Source organism: Orbicella franksi, chromosome 3 (assembly GCF_964199315.1).
Source record: "Orbicella franksi chromosome 3, jaOrbFran1.1, whole genome shotgun sequence".
Lineage (NCBI taxonomy): Eukaryota > Metazoa > Cnidaria > Anthozoa > Scleractinia > Merulinidae > Orbicella > Orbicella franksi.
In genome coordinates, this window is record NC_138147.1 from 2,855,001 (window position 1) to 2,870,587 (window position 15,587).

General features: G+C 38.9%; 2 protein-coding genes and 1 pseudogene across 2 annotated transcripts in view; 1 reads left to right on the plus strand and 2 right to left on the minus strand.

Annotated features, from left to right (window-relative positions):
• Window positions 1–637: 637 nt before the first annotated feature.
• Window positions 638–15,587, minus strand: part of LOC145480659 (gonadotropin-releasing hormone II receptor-like) — a 125,091-nt gene continuing 110,141 nt past the window's right edge. Inside the window, exon 2 of the mRNA XM_081458947.1 lies at window positions 638–2,059. Coding sequence (XP_081315073.1) covers window positions 734–1,741 — 1,008 coding nt within the window. The 5' untranslated portion in view covers window positions 1,742–2,059 and the 3' untranslated portion in view covers window positions 638–733. The remainder of the gene's footprint in view (window positions 2,060–15,587) is intronic.
• On the minus strand, window positions 6,263–7,593 carry LOC145482959 (substance-P receptor-like). Its single transcript, XM_081461588.1, has one exon. The coding sequence runs from the start codon at window positions 7,498–7,500 to the stop codon at window positions 6,460–6,462; it is 1,041 nt and encodes a 346-aa protein (XP_081317714.1). The 5' UTR covers window positions 7,501–7,593; the 3' UTR covers window positions 6,263–6,459.
• Window positions 13,484–14,915, plus strand: LOC145482960 (galanin receptor 2a-like; annotated as a pseudogene).

Sequence of the window (15,587 nt, forward strand, 5' to 3'; positions counted from 1 at the left end):
ATGTACACTTATCGACTTACTGTTCTATACGAGCTTACAAATGTTCCCTCCAAATAATTGGATCATGCATGATCAGTTTGTCGGGTAAAATCATGTCATAAGGCTTTATTAAGATTTTTGCTAATTGTTAAGCACATTTTTGGATGAAATTTTTTTATTCTTACTTTGATCTGAAATAAGCACCATACAATGCACTTTGAGTGTGTATAGTAGTTCCGCTAAGCGTCATTTAGCGTCATTTCAACAGTCGTTTTCTATAGGTTATGATCTCTGTTCGTTGGAGAGATTTGTAACGAACACAATATAAGCATAAGAAACGTCATCATCATTATGCTCATCATCAACAAAAACAACAACAACAACGACACTGACAAATTTGGATTTCGGTAATGAATGGAAAAAATGCACTCAGTACCTCTTGGACATGTAGTTGTCAAAATGAGCTTTTGTTAGCTGGCTATCTATAACACAATTATGAGGCTCTTAAATGACTCTTAATGGACCCTTAGGCCAAATCTTTGCTTTCTCCGCCTGACAATAGGACACATATGGTCACACCAGTGCGATGAAATATAAGCGACTTAAATTGCGCACACAATTGAAAACAAATTGGCCCTCAAGGTTTATACCATAAGGAAGTTCTTAAAGTTAATTAACCAAGCATAAATTACAGTTTCCATAGCTTGATACACTAAAAGCAAAACATGCAATCAGGCGGTTGCTGAGATGGTTCCTAAAACTGCAACTGCCTTATCGTGTTTATACTGCCGTTGTGAATCCTGTTATTGGTTCTAACGGCACTAGATGCAGTTTCGGACTCGTTAAAGACGCGTACACGATGTCCACTCAAGATGTAACCGCGAACATTCATGTTCTGGTCATATACACTGTAAATGATTGGATTGATTGCTTCGTTAATAAGTGTTCCAAAAAAGGAAACTTCATACAGCGTATGGCCATGATGTACACTTTCTGTGCCGGAGGCAATTCTCCAAATACTCAAGACAAATGTCGGGGACCAGCAGATAATAAAAGCCACCATGATCAAGCAGGCCGTTTTCGTGACTCGCCTTCTGCTTCGTCGAAGAGCAATTCGTGCAGTGGCTCCATGTGCCGACCCTGAAACAGGAGGTTGCCTTCCAAGTGTTATCCTGATGACGTGGTAATAACACCAGCATATGACACAGAAAGGAAATAGGTACGCCACGCCAAACTCAACAGCTTCGTAAAATTTGTCGAGCCATGGCAGTGGAATGGCAAGTGGCGTGCACATTTGGTAGAAATTGAACTGGACAACTTGAAACATGTACAGATATGGAGTGGCCACCAAGGCAGGAACTCCCCATGACAGCGCTATCAGCCGCCTAACGAGTCTTGGTTTGAGTTTGGGGAGATGGGAATGAACCAAACATCGATATCGATCAACTGCGATAAGTGTATGAAACATTGCGGCTGTGCCGGACGCCGAGATTTGGACGAAAGCGACGATTTTACAAAGGGCTGTTCCGAATATCCATGTACCGGCGAGTCGCCGTATGAATTCAAGAGGGCAAAGCAATATACCGACGACAAGATCCGACAGGACCAGGTTCAAAATAAACTGGTAAGTCGGCCGGTTTTGAAGAAGTACTTTCCAACGCTTAATCAAAACGTAGGCGACAGTGACATTACCCAGGATAGCAACGAGAGTTGTCACTCCTACTGTAAAAACATTTGCGATGTGATAAGTTGCATCTACCATATTTAATCTCAATTCAGCGTCACTGAAGTGAGCATTATTCGCTGCAATGATAAACAAAATGATAAATGAATTTCAGCCGTGCTTGCTCTACACTCATTATGCATAACAGGGTCATGTGACTGATTTGTTTACAAGCGGGATGACAGGAGCACCTTTCATGGACGTGACCAGGTTAAGTGAATGGCGCAAACAAAATGAGAAACCGTCGAAAGACATTCATGAATGGTTTGATAACTTTTTAATTGCCATATCGTCGGTGGAAGACAAGCAACATGATTTGTGACTTTGAACATTCAACTTTCACTATTAAGATGATAGCTGACACTTATCGTGTTCTGAATGTAGAACTTACGAAAGAGAATATGGCTAGAGAAAGTACGTTAATAGGCAAAAATATAAAATACAAAATAGTTGACCTAAATGTATAAAATTGTATGTATTTTATCTGTAGTTCAAGCAATGTAAGCCGCGCACCACGAAGTTATTAGGGTTTTAGCTAAGATGCTTGGTGCAGTGAATTTCTTTGTAATTAGTTCAAATTAACCTGATGGAACGGAAGGAAGGACCATGGCCTGGTGCTCGGCATATTGAAAAGGACGTTAAAACTATGCAGTTGTCATTATTATTGCGCTACCCAAATAAGCCGCGGCAAACTTCTTAAGGCATTAAAAAAAACATTAAAGAAAGTAATATCACAAAGCAAAAGAATTGTGCTCAATAAGATTGACTCAACAATTCACATTTAAATCAAACCTGTTAAATGAAAACTGAACTAGGGAGCGACGCTTTGGCAAACAGTGTTTTAGGGGAGATTTATCCACACCCAAAAAGGAGCTTATGTGTCGTGTTGAAGCTCTTGAGTTCTTATTAATACATCAGTATATGAAGAGCAGTGTATCAGTTTGAAATCTTTCTTCTCCATGGTCAGTACGAATCCATGTCTGTAATTTGCAGTAAGTAAAATAGCGCTCAAGATGTTAGACCCAAACACTATCAAGTTTCATCTGTAGTAACGCCAGAATCGTCAAGAAAGTGGTTTTTAAATTCGACTACTTCAAACGTTGCATCATAACCACTTTTCAAACATTTACTATACCTTTGCCTAGGTTTTGGCCCCCACGCTCAGTGTTCTACCAGTTCTGTCTAGGTCGTAGTCTTGAGATCACAGTGTTCCTTGAGCTAATAAATCTATTACCGTAGTCAAAATCAAACGAACACAGGTGTATAGCGAGAAATTCATCCAATCCACGGCAAACTGTGCATGCCCATTTATAACCTTAGTGAGTGCGTTGTAGTCATATTTGCCATACATTAATGTATGCTTTTTTATTTTAACTGTTTGTATGTTTCCGGTTCATCGAATTACACGTGAGTTTAACCCTTAATGTAAGCTAATGTTATGCTTAGATTACAATAGATTTACTTAATCTTTTTAGTTCAAGATTTTCTTTAATTATTGACACTGGAAGTAAATAAAAATGATATTCTGATATTAAATATATTTTCAAGTCATGTTCTTTCCTTTTTTCGCGTGGGGCTAACGTTAGTTATAATGAGAACATCTAAAATTAGCTTTAACATGAAGACAGGGTTTTTTTTTCCTTTGGCTAAATTCGTAGCTTGAAAGTGCAAAAGTGATACATTTCTGTGAACTTTAATAATGCCTTTTAAATCAGTGCTTCATCAGAACTTGACTTCGGAAGTACGCTGTAACTACTTTTTACAAGAATGGCGTTAAGGCTGGGAGCCGAATATAAATGAATTTATTAAATAATGTATTCGTTTCCACGTAACATACTTTTAATTGCTCGGTCGCATTAGCTTTTGGCTATTAACACTGACCAAGGGTAAAAAAGATTGCTTATTTTTTAAGCGTTTTCGAACAATATAATTCGTGAGAACGGTCAGCGTAAGTCGTTATGCGAATGAGAGCGAGAGAACGTGAGATTCGTCAGCAAGAGCGAGTAAGCAGGTGTTTCAGAGCAAAGGAATCGACTCAGTTTGATCTCCCGCTCGTGTTTTTTTCTTTTTCTTTTTTTTTTTTTTCGCAGCCTTAACTTTATTTTTCGGACGAAGGCGATTAACGACGATTAAATAGTTATCATCGATTCGCATTGCCAACCAACAGATGACAAAACTGTGTTTGTACTTGTTGCGAAAAAGGTTTAGTTTTAAAGTCCAATAAATATGGAAGCATTTGCTTACATCCTACTTTTTGTGCAAATATGAATTATGGATTATCAGCCGAGGCTTGTGCATACTTTTTATTTTTACCAAGGGTTAATTTCAAATTTTTGATATTTTTTCCTGTTATACATGTTTTACAAAACTATGATCCATCCGTAAATAACGCTTTCATCCGTTTTCTTTCTGGCTTTGCCTGCCAATATATGAAAGAAGAATAAATTGAACATTTTTTTGTCACCTGTTAATTTTAAAGTAGCTACAATTTTCTTTTCCGCGACGCTTTTTCGAAAACCACCGCTCCATCAACACTTCAATTCTCCCGTACGACGTGTCAAAATTTATCCAAGCTAACTTCATTTTCGTTTCAATTATAAATTTCTTAATTAAAGATACAACAGTTTTCTTCGTCAGTTTAACAAAGAGATTCCATGTTGCTGTGCGTCTCTCCTGTAATTGATCATAGAGGACTTCCAAATATGTTAAGAACACAAGTGTGTCACTGATATTCTTACCAAATTTTGACGTCTCCTGTGATCTGAACAGACGCACAACAACATGGAATCTACTAATTATTATATAATAATAGAAAAAACAAAAACTGTTGATGACGTCATCTACGAGTGAGGCCTCCAAGTGCTTATGAGTAAAAGCCAATTAAAGAGGAAAAATAATTTGACATATTTTGTAAAAAGTGTTTAATTGACTCTTTGGAGTCCGTATGCTACCAAAGTCGAGTTAAGAAAGTAGCTCAATTGGATATATGGACCAAGGGGCATTCCGGGACTATACTGCAACTGAAGCTAACACAACGGGAGTTGAATTTGTTTACAATATTTCAATCTGGCCAGATCAGCCTTGTGTGGCTCTAGATGTTACTAAACTACAGAATAAAACTTCAATACTAGATAGCGCTATGTCTAATGTCATTTTTGCTCGTTTCGTGCAGTGTTATATCGGGCTTCCAGGGCTGGTCATCCTGTAGAGTCTCATCAAATGCTCTTCTTTACTAAACTTCGAGCCGTCCATAACATGCTCCAATTGCTTGAAAACAGCATGAAATAGGGTAATAATCCACCTTGGAATGAGAACCCGAGAATTGATTTATTACTTACTACTTATTACAGATCAGTTGGAATATTTCGATTACTGAAGTAAGATTGACTTAAATCACTGAAGAGAAACCCAGATAGTGTTTTAGTGCCTGAACAGCGTTGTTTGCAGTGGGTTTTCGCCTTGATAAAAAAAATAATAATAATAAAATAAAAAAATAAATAAATTTTCGATAGAAAAATGACGAGAGAAAGGTAGCAAACAATATTCTTTAAAGGCAACAACAAGCAGAAGCATGAAGAACTACGACCTTTGAAAGTAAATAGCGATTTTATACCTGACTAAGTTTATATGAGTAACTTACATTCTTTATTTTATGTTGCTGTGAAACCAACTAAAACAAAAAGTTTTGACAATTTTACATTTAAATCCGCTGCTACTGGAGAATGACAGAAAATATCACTCGAATTTGCATAAGCTGAAGTTATATTGCTTGTTCACCTCTTTCGATTCTGATTGCAATAATGGGTGCATTCAGGTTTTAATTGCACATGGAAAATTAGTGCCGGTCTACCTGCAAACGAGCGGCTATTCATGTACAGATTGAAAAGGAACTATTTATATTTCTGAAAGGACTGCATTAAAAGTTTCTTTACCTCTTAACATAAGGCTCCGTTCTTTGAATAAGCTGTTCCTCGACGTTAATTTTCATTGTCTCATCTTTTCTGGAATTATGTCCCATAAATTTGGATTATCGTCAGTATAACTTTTATGATGATCAATATCGTTTCCTTGGCATTGAAGGCAGGGTTCTAAAAGCTACATGCACAAGTCAGAACGGTTTTCTTATATCACTCGTGCTATATGTATCTCTGAGGGCCCTTAATTAAATTTATTTACCCTTCTTCTCAGCGTGTCTATTTAAGAGATCATTTGCATTTCCTTACTGTCATACTGCGGGTATTGTCAATGAAAGTCGACAAGCAAGTTAACTACTCTCTAGTTTTTTTTATGTGGACTGATTTCACATAGTTTTTCTTTTTTGTTCCAAAAATTGTCTCATCATTGGACGGCTGTGTAATCCATCTATGGAAATCAGGCTGAGAACAGGTTTAGTTTCTCAGCCGTTCAGGAAGTTAAAGTCATTAAATACATGAAATTCGAAAAAAAATCAAAATGCAAGACTAGGCAAATTAGCTCTAGCATATTCAACCTTAACTGAAAAAAGTACGTATTAAATTTTTGTAGATGCCAAAGTCTTGTTCTTAGTCGCTAAATGTAGAATTAAACGTATAAATGATTGATATCAAATTGTAACTCCCGTTCAGTGCCACTGAATAATGAATTGATTATGCCGTATTTTTTGCCTCCATGTTAACTGATATCAAACCAACACTAACATTATTTTGCGACTATAGATTTCATGGTTGTACCCTTTCGACTATTGCCATTTCCCCGCTTTGTGCGGTGTTCATCCATGCTCAATGGTCATTCGGCGTGTTACTTGGCAAAGTTTCGTGGAGATTTCTGATGTCCACTTGATTCAGTATGTATTCATCTGCGGTGTAATTTGTTTGATTAGCGTTCTGGCTGGACCCTCCACTTTCCGTAAGATGTGGGCAAATTATGCGAAGGCCAATACGAGCTTTTAAATTTCTATCGAATGCGCAATAGATGATAGGGTTAATCGCCTCGTTGATGAAAGCCCCAAACATAGCAATTTCGTGTAGAAGATGTCCTCGGTGAACGCTTTCTGTGCCGGATACAATCCGAACAAAACTCAGAACAAATGTCGGGAGCCAGCATACGATAAATGTTACTGCAACCAAAGCAGAGGTGCGTGTTACACGCCGCTTGGTCTGCCAGATAACGGAAAGCGGCGTATTAGGGACGTGTGCTGCTACCACAAGAGGGCTTCTCCCCTGCATTATTAAAGTCACATGAAAATAACACCAACATAACACCAGGAATGAGATAAAAAACACAGCAAGGAACTCGACTGCCTCGTATAGCTTGTCCAACCAATTGATTGGAATTGCTAACGGAGTGCAGATTATCTTAGAATTGATCTCTTGCACCGTAAACATGTACAGATAAGGAAGAGACACCATGGGTGGAACAACCCACGATAAAGCTATCATTCGCCTGACAAGTCTTCCTTCCATCTTGGGTAAATAAGGATGAGCCAGGCTGCGATATCGGTCAAAAGCAATCAACGCGTGAGTACAAACCGCCGTGCCCGATACAGCAATTTCAATGAACTCGATTATCTTGCACAGCGCTATTCCGAAGATCCACTCGTCCAGAAGTTCTCGGGTAAATTCAAAAGGAATCGTGAAGAGGCCAACAACAAGATCAGAAAGCACTATGTTCAGAATGAATTGATACGTTGGGCGATTTTTAAGAAGCTCTTTTCGGTATTTTGTCAGCATGTAGAATACTACTCCATTTCCAAAGACAGAAACGAGAAATATTACAGCAAGAAATACAGCCTTCATGATATCTGTAGGTGAGAATGCCATGTCTACGACTGCATCTCTACGTGCAAGAAACAAACATTGTGAACTTATGTAGTGGACGAAGGTGTTAATCCACGAAATAGATTGACTACATCGCAAAACATTACACCTTCCTGCAAATTTATGACAAGTACTTTATATCAGAAAAACATTGCAATATTTTGTATAACCTTAAAATTTTTCTGCCTACTTATGACGCAGGAAATTAATAATTGAAAAAGGAAACGAAAAAAATATGTGGAAATAAAGGAAAATTTCCAAATATATGATGATTTCACTGAATGGAAACAGCCATTAATGGGTACACAATTTTCCTTAACCATTAGTGGCTATAACTCTTACGTCTCCTTCCGAAATGAATTTGCATGAAAAAGGCTCGAAGTGTTTATTACCGTCCGTTGAAGAAATATGTCACGTATTTTGAGGATTTCTCAATTATTCGTCTCGAAAAAAAAAATTGTTGTTTAAATAAGCAAGATTGTGGCACTCATTACTCGAAAATTGTCAATGCTTTTCTTATGACAGTGATGGGAACAAATGGTCATAAAATCACATGCCACGGCTATCTACAAAGTGGCGTATGCTGTCGATTAGACTGTGCACTAAGCTTACTTTAAAATTATCAGCTTTTTTTATTCAAAAATCAACTTCCAAAGAAATAGAACTGTTTTCGCAAGTTAAGAATTCTTGCCAAACGTCCAAATAAAGTGAACAGCCCTCCAGGCTTGATACACCTTTCCTTGACCCTGCTTTTCTGTAATTGGTTATATTTTGGAGCGGCTTGGTATTAGGAACGCAGGCACACTTTGGTACAGCCGACGGTGCAGCGATCGCAAACGGAAGCTTACGTTTAAATGACCTAGGTCATATTTTCCATAACCCCATTGTAAGCTGTCTACGCTTATTTATGTTTTACTAAAAGACACGGTTTAGCTGGTCGACGTTTTCATTTTAAGCGGACACAAACTTAGTTGCGGTTAAAGGTTGATTTAATTGAAGTTTTCTGGTAAAGCACCTGTCAACAGGTGCAATCTGTATCAACCAAATCAACTAAAGTTGTTTGGTTTTTTAATGTAAAAGTGCAAAAACTCAACAAATGCAACTAACCTGCGAATGATGAACGGTTCAGTCAACCGGCACTCCAACAGAAAACAGCTGCAAAGGTGCCCTACTAGCATGGGAACACGTTAACCAAATCAACCCAAAATGGTTGCGTCTGAGATGGTTGGTCTCAACCGAACGTGACTTTAAAGAAAGATAATGGTTGAGAAGGAACGAGACACGCGAGCTGTATTTAGAAAATTGATCTTTTGCTAAGATAGCGGTATTGCCACAGCTTTATTTATCGGGAAGTTGAACGGTCTCAAATCATGCTGCCCACGCAGCGACTGAGCTAATATCTTTCCTTCCTTGTTCTTAATATCCATTATTCGTATTTTGGTTAAGGCCGGAATTTGTCGGGTTCTAATGCGTCCAGACAGCAACGGTTCAGTCAAGCTTTTGTTAAATCTCTCTAGCTCCATCAAAATTACCTCCGATAATCATAAACTAGCACTGTAGTGGCTACTCTTAGCTTACCTATCGATAATTTGAACAACATATTATGTAAGCATCCTTGCGTTTCATCGTGCTTGATCACAGGTTACGTCTTTGTCTGAGAGTCTTTGAGGCACGCAGTGACTAAGCTCACGCTCATCACAATTGTTTTGTCAACAGCCTCCGGTCGGAGTAAAGGTCAGGCGAGGTAGCAAAAGCCCTATTAGACTTTCAAAAAGGTCCGTGGTCTTGCTTATTCATTTACCGCCGAACAAAGGAGTCCCCTTGCGACTTCGTCCCTCGCTCGGCCGCTTCATGACCTACAAACCACCGCTTCAGGAGTTCATCGGTAAATTTTATCACTTATTTCACGGTTATTCAAACAAAACGTGAACCGTGACGGATAATTTCTAAACTTTTAGTTACAACTAAATCGTCTTCAGAACTGGTAAGAGCATGCTTTTGCAATTGGTTGTCGCGTGACTGTTGATTGAATGTTGCAAAAATTAGAGGTTTTTGTATGGAAGCGAGGAAGCTTTCCCCTCCAGAATTTGGTAACCCATCGATCTAAAAAAAAGTTTGGTTGTCGCGTGACTGTCTGCACTTTGGTACGTCCGTATGTCCGTACGCCAAGCCCAATACTTTGAAAAAATACGAGAACAGCAATGGTGCTGTTCTCGTATCTTTCAAAGTATTGGGCTTGGCGTACGGACGTACGGACGTACCAAATTCTTTAAGGTTAGGGGCTCCTGCTATCTCATCTCTTCCAGGCGTCATCGTGATGTTTTCCTCAACGACTCTCTTTTTCAAATCACTTAGAAACTGTTTTTCTTTCCACCCTAGCCTAGTAATCGAGTCTTCTAGCATATACCACCGAAGTCCAGTCAAATATGTTATTTTATTGTCATGGTGATTTTCCAGCAATCACCAGGCAGGTTTTCCTTCATTTCACCCCAGAAATATTTAATTTTCAATCATTCAGCGGTGAAATAAATTGCATACCTACGGAATTTTATGGTTGACATGTTTTAACTGGAAACAGGAGCCATAATAGGGGACAGAAACCGTAAGTCTTGGGATCCGCGCGCACCTATGATATGGGACAATTTTTGTATTTTTAGAGCAAATTGCGCCATCCTGACGTCATATATCCGCGCGGATCCACGCACCTGTCGGGGGCTCTCGCGTGAATGTTGTCACGTTGCGTGATCAAATGGTGAGAGTTGCGAGATTCTCTTGCAGATTTTTCACAGTGATGGCAGGGAATAAGGCAGAGAATAAGAACCAGGGTTCTTATATGTAGTTCCATGCTCTGAGCTAATGGGAAAGGTGAGTTTTACAGGGTCGAAAACATGACTTCAATTTCGCGCTGTAAATGTAAAATATCTGCTCGCGCTACTGAGTTGTACGAGTAAGATTTTGCGTTTGTTCTGTAAAGAAAAGTTATGCAAGAAAACTCTTTACTCTGGTATCGAGTTAATTTTTGAGTTTCCCAAATAATGCTTAATCATAACCAAACCCTGTTTTTCATAGTTTCTCATTGTTTCTGTTTGTTTGGCGAGTTTGCAAAAGTTTTTGAAAAGAAAGTCCGACGCCTACATAAGCTTAGCAGTCATTTGCATAGTGCAGCGCGTGCACTTTCAAATCCGAGTCGGTGCTTTCAATTGTCAACAAATCTTGACAAAGATTTCTTTCGTTGTCTTTTGTGCTGAGATGCTGCAACAATTTTCACCAACGCCAAAAGGCTACTAACATCGTGTGTATTTCTTTAACATAGTGAAATTTTACACTGCGAAAATATAATAGACAAGGCGTTGTGGTAACTCAACCAACGAAATCGAAATCGTTATTCGAGTTGATTAAAGAAAGCGTCATCGTAACTTTGCTGATTATTTCTGCTGTATTCACATTTTTTCAGCTAAGCTTTTATTATATTCTTAAACATTTATCAACCTTAAACATATTTAAAAACTAGAGATATTATATGAGAACTTTCGATGTACGTTTTCACACGAAAGTGCGGAAGTCCAATTTGTCATGTTTTACTGACTGTGCAAAGCGCGCATCGGCGGGCGCTCTTATTCATCGACAACAGACAATTTTAGTATTGGATTTTTACACAAACAAAACTGAGCAGCATCTACAGACATAAACGTTACTGTCACCTATTGGACCTTGATAAAACATCAAGCGTTGCTTACAATTCAGGCAAAACTCAAGCTTGCAATTATTATTATTATTTTTTTTACTTTTCGGTCGAGATAAACTCTGGCGAAATCGTCGCAGGCGTGTGGCAAGAGGAGGGAAACTTTGAAGTCCTGAAACGGTGCTATATCCAAATATATACAACTGTTTTTTTTGCTGTGTTGTGGAAAAGCTGTTAATCTTCAACATATGTGAAACTTAGAGTGGAGTAATGTGTCTCTTAATCAGTGATATAGAGCGGGAAATATTTAAATTCGACACTGTCTTACTTCACTCAAACTGGAGCAGCTTACGACGAAAATACTGAAGTAAAATTCCAACAAACATGAACATATTGAGTTGTGGGTCAAAAGCATCAAACATCTCGGGAATTTCGGACACCATTTCCCCGCGCTACATCCGCTAAAATCCTCGCAGCATGTTCGCGCGTGTGCCGCGCATGATGGCGCAATTTGTTCTAAAAATAGCAGAATTGTCCCATATCATAGGGACAGCCCCAATACTAGAAATAGCGCGCGCTTACGGTCTCCGTCCCCGATTATGGCTCCTGCTGGAAAGTAATTTCTAATTAAATGTGACATTACATTATCTGATTTCGTGATTCACAATGGAAACTCCTTTTTGGCGTTCTATCGATTCTCTAACGCCCAGGTCAAACGCCGTACTTCACATGAGCCAAACCCAATTCAACCCATGAGGCTCATGTGAAGTTCGGCGTTTGACCCAGTTACGTTCGACTGATTTTATTTGGAGCGGCTGAGGCGTTCTTCACGCCTGGCCAGCCGTGAATAACGCCTGAAGACCGACTTTGGATCAAACGACGATCTTCACATGAGTCGAACCAAACGCATAATCAAAGGTCTAAAGGTGCCAATTTGACCTAATCTTGAAAAACCACTAGACAAGACCGCTTTTGTTATTTATTTGGTGTAGGAGATCGGTTCGACTGAATTAAGTTCGACGTTTGACTCAAATGGGGATAAGCTCTGACCTGGTGGGCCACTTGGCTCGTATGCAGACTTTACCTACCTACCTTGACTCAAACAGGCGTTCTTTTAATTTGAGTCGATCCAAACTGTCATTGGGTTCGGCTCATGTGAAGTACGGCGTTTTGACCCGGGCCTAAGTTTCGCTTCGTTGTAATCCTGACCGACTTGACAAATTCACACGTGCCTGTTGCACTATACTAGACGGCATCTAATTAACATTCGAGATTTGAAGGAATTCTCACACTGAATTTTAACATCTGAATTGAAAAGTATGTTGTGCAGTGAAACCCTGCCCTACGGTCACCTCGTTAATATGGTCACCTCGTAATTATTACGCCCACAGTTTTTTGTCCCGGCGAAATGCCCATACATTTTCTCGAAATCCCGTTAATGCGGCCACGTAATATGGCCAACGGCCGCATTCTGAAATCCCAACCTGTCTAATCCTTTACAATTTTACCCCGTTTATAGGGCCACTCCAACCAGTTCCAACCAGTTATGTTAATCTTTCTTATGTAGATATTTTATGAGCTGATTGAAGTTTCGGATGCTTATTAAAGAACAGTTGTTTATTAGAAGTGCAACTGTGATATACCTCTTAGCTTCTGTTAAGACTTCACTGAATTCAGACCAGTCATGAAATTTAACCCTACCCTGTTAATATAAAGCCACCCCATTACTACGGCCAAAGTTTGACATCAAATGTCCATTTATAAATTTTCAACTTTCTTAACGGAGGAACTCCTAACTGAATTTGACTGAAAGCTTTAATTAGCATCTGGATAAAACCTGCTGGTCAATTAATTTCCTCGGAACATGTAAACTTCACTGCAGGTTTCAATGTAAATGCACGATTATCGAATGGAAAGGAGAAACACGAAAGTGTTTGTTTGTTTAAGTACATCTAGAACTTTTTCCTTCTTTCCTTCACATGACTGGCTCTGTGAAAAAGTGATTTCTTTTTTCGTGTTTTCAGAATCTTATTTGTTGAAGTTTCACTGGTCTGGATATATAAAGATGATTTATCATTTTTTTAATCAGCACATAACTATGATAACTTTTCATTAGTTTTCTATTTATCTACTGTAGCAGTGTTTCCGCACAGCTCTAGCTTAATCCAAAAATCATTCAGTAAACCCTCCAAAACGATAATCTATATGTGCTTAATTATTTTTTGGCTCCAGGTATCTATAAAACTCTAGTTCGTTCTTTGTATATAAGACTGTCAGGGCGATTAAGAGGCATTATTTCATATTATGTCTCGTACTTTCTATAGCAGGTGTTCATTATTTGTTAAATCGCATGAATACATTATTAAAAAAGTTTTCCTGCCGGTACTGCTGGAGCTTTTGGGAGCGCAGTGCCGCCATATTGGGCAAAGACATGGCATTTTCACCGACAGATATCTCCAAAGCTGTTTTTCTTGCTGTAATATTTGTTGTTAGTGTCCTTGGAAACGGATTAGTAGTGTACGTACTAACGAAATATCGAAAACAGCTTCTTAAAAATCGCCCAACGTATCAATTCATTCTGAACATAGTGCTTTCTGATCTTGTTGTGGGCCTCTTCACGATTCCTTTTGAATTTACCCGAGAACTTCTGGACGAGTGGATCTTCGGAATAGCGCTGTGCAAGATAATCGAGTTCATTGAAATTGCTGTATCGGGTACGGCGGTTTGTACTCACGCGTTGATTGCTTTTGACCGATATCGCAGCCTGGCTCGTCCTTATTTACCCAAGATGGAAGGAAGACTTGTCAGGCGAATGATAGCTTTATCGTGGGTTGTTCCACCCATGGTGTCACTTCCTTATCTGTACATGTTTGAGGTGCAAGTGATCGATTTCAGGATGATTTGTACTCCTGCAGCAATTCCAATCAATTGGTTGGACAAGCTATACGAGGCAGTAGAGTTCTTAGTTGTGTTTTTTATTCCATTCCTGGTGTTATGTTGGTGTTATTTCCATGTGGCTTTGATAATGTGGGGAAGAAGCCCTTTGGTGGTAGCATTAAATTTCTCTTCTGCTCAGCAATCCTTTATTTGCCAGAACAGGAGGCGTGTAACACGCACTTCTGCTTTAGTTGCAGTAACATTCATCGTATGCTGGCTCCCGACATTTGTTCTGAGTTTTGTTCGGATTGTTTCCGGCACAGAAAGCGTTCACCAAGGACACGTTCTGCAAGAAATTGCTATGTTTGGGGCTTTCATCAACGAGGCGATTAACCCCATTATCTATTGCGCGTTTGATAGAAGTTTGAAAGCGAGAATTGGCCTGCAAAAACTTTGCGGCACAAACCTCTCTGACAGTGCAGGGTCTACCAATGTCGCTGATCCGACGCAAAACACTGTGACACTAAACGTCGCTGCTGATCAAAGCCGAAAGAGGATGGAATTCAGAAAACTTGATGTCAACTTAGAAGTGAGAAGGGGAGGCCATTTGCAGCAGCGTATGACTGCAACTATTTAATTGCAGTTATTATAAGCACCGAATTAATCACGATCAATGATATTTGGAAGCCACAGAGGTTCTTGAATGAAGTTTATGCGGTTAAGCAGAGCGTGAATTTCAGTCACTCTCATCTTAGAGCAAGCCTATTGGACTTAAATCCATATTATGTAAAAGTTTGTACTTTTACCACTAAAAATAGCAAGCTAATAGTTTTTGTTACAACGATCCGAGTTGGGCTTTGTCTACCGTTCGCTGTTTTTAATTGTAGCTAAGTTTTGTCAGTTGTTTTCCGATTGTCTTGAGGAAATAGTGGTTAATGACGCAACCAGATACTTTAGCAGAGGTAAAACAATAAGACGGTTGTATAGAATTGAATGCTCTCGGCAGCTGGAAGAAACCCTCCGCCGAGTATGTGTAATTACAAGTTTCCTTGACTGGCTAAAACGTTTAAAACTGAAAATCGACACCGCTGTAGTTGATAGGTAGGCAAACACATAAAATATTACAAGAGTCTGTAAAAATAATTTTGAACAGTAGCAAATGAGAATAATTGAAAGGAAACTTTATTGCGCCATTTATGGATGAAATGTTAATCAAGAAATGGTAATACTCAACCCATTCTCGACTTAATTCGTAGGACTTCGCTATTCACGTTTGGGTTCTCCGGCTGTGAGGGCTTCTTAATTGTCTGCACTTGAATACTCACTTAATTATGTTGAGGTATCTCTTGATTAGTTTTTTCCCCTTTGGTACGGTGAAAAAGCGCATTATTCATAAAGGCGAATAAGCAACAAAAAAACTGAAGGTTATGTAAATTTAGGAAATGTTTTCTGTTTGCCTTTGCATGACATAGCGGAAATTAACTATTTGCATAATTGTTTTCAGTAAGCTGTGCGCAATAAATTGGAAATG

Coding starts and splice junctions, on each gene's coding strand:
- LOC145482959 (XM_081461588.1), bottom strand. CDS start 7,500: ATGGCATTCTCACCTACAGATATCATGAAGGCTGTATTTCTTGCTGTA.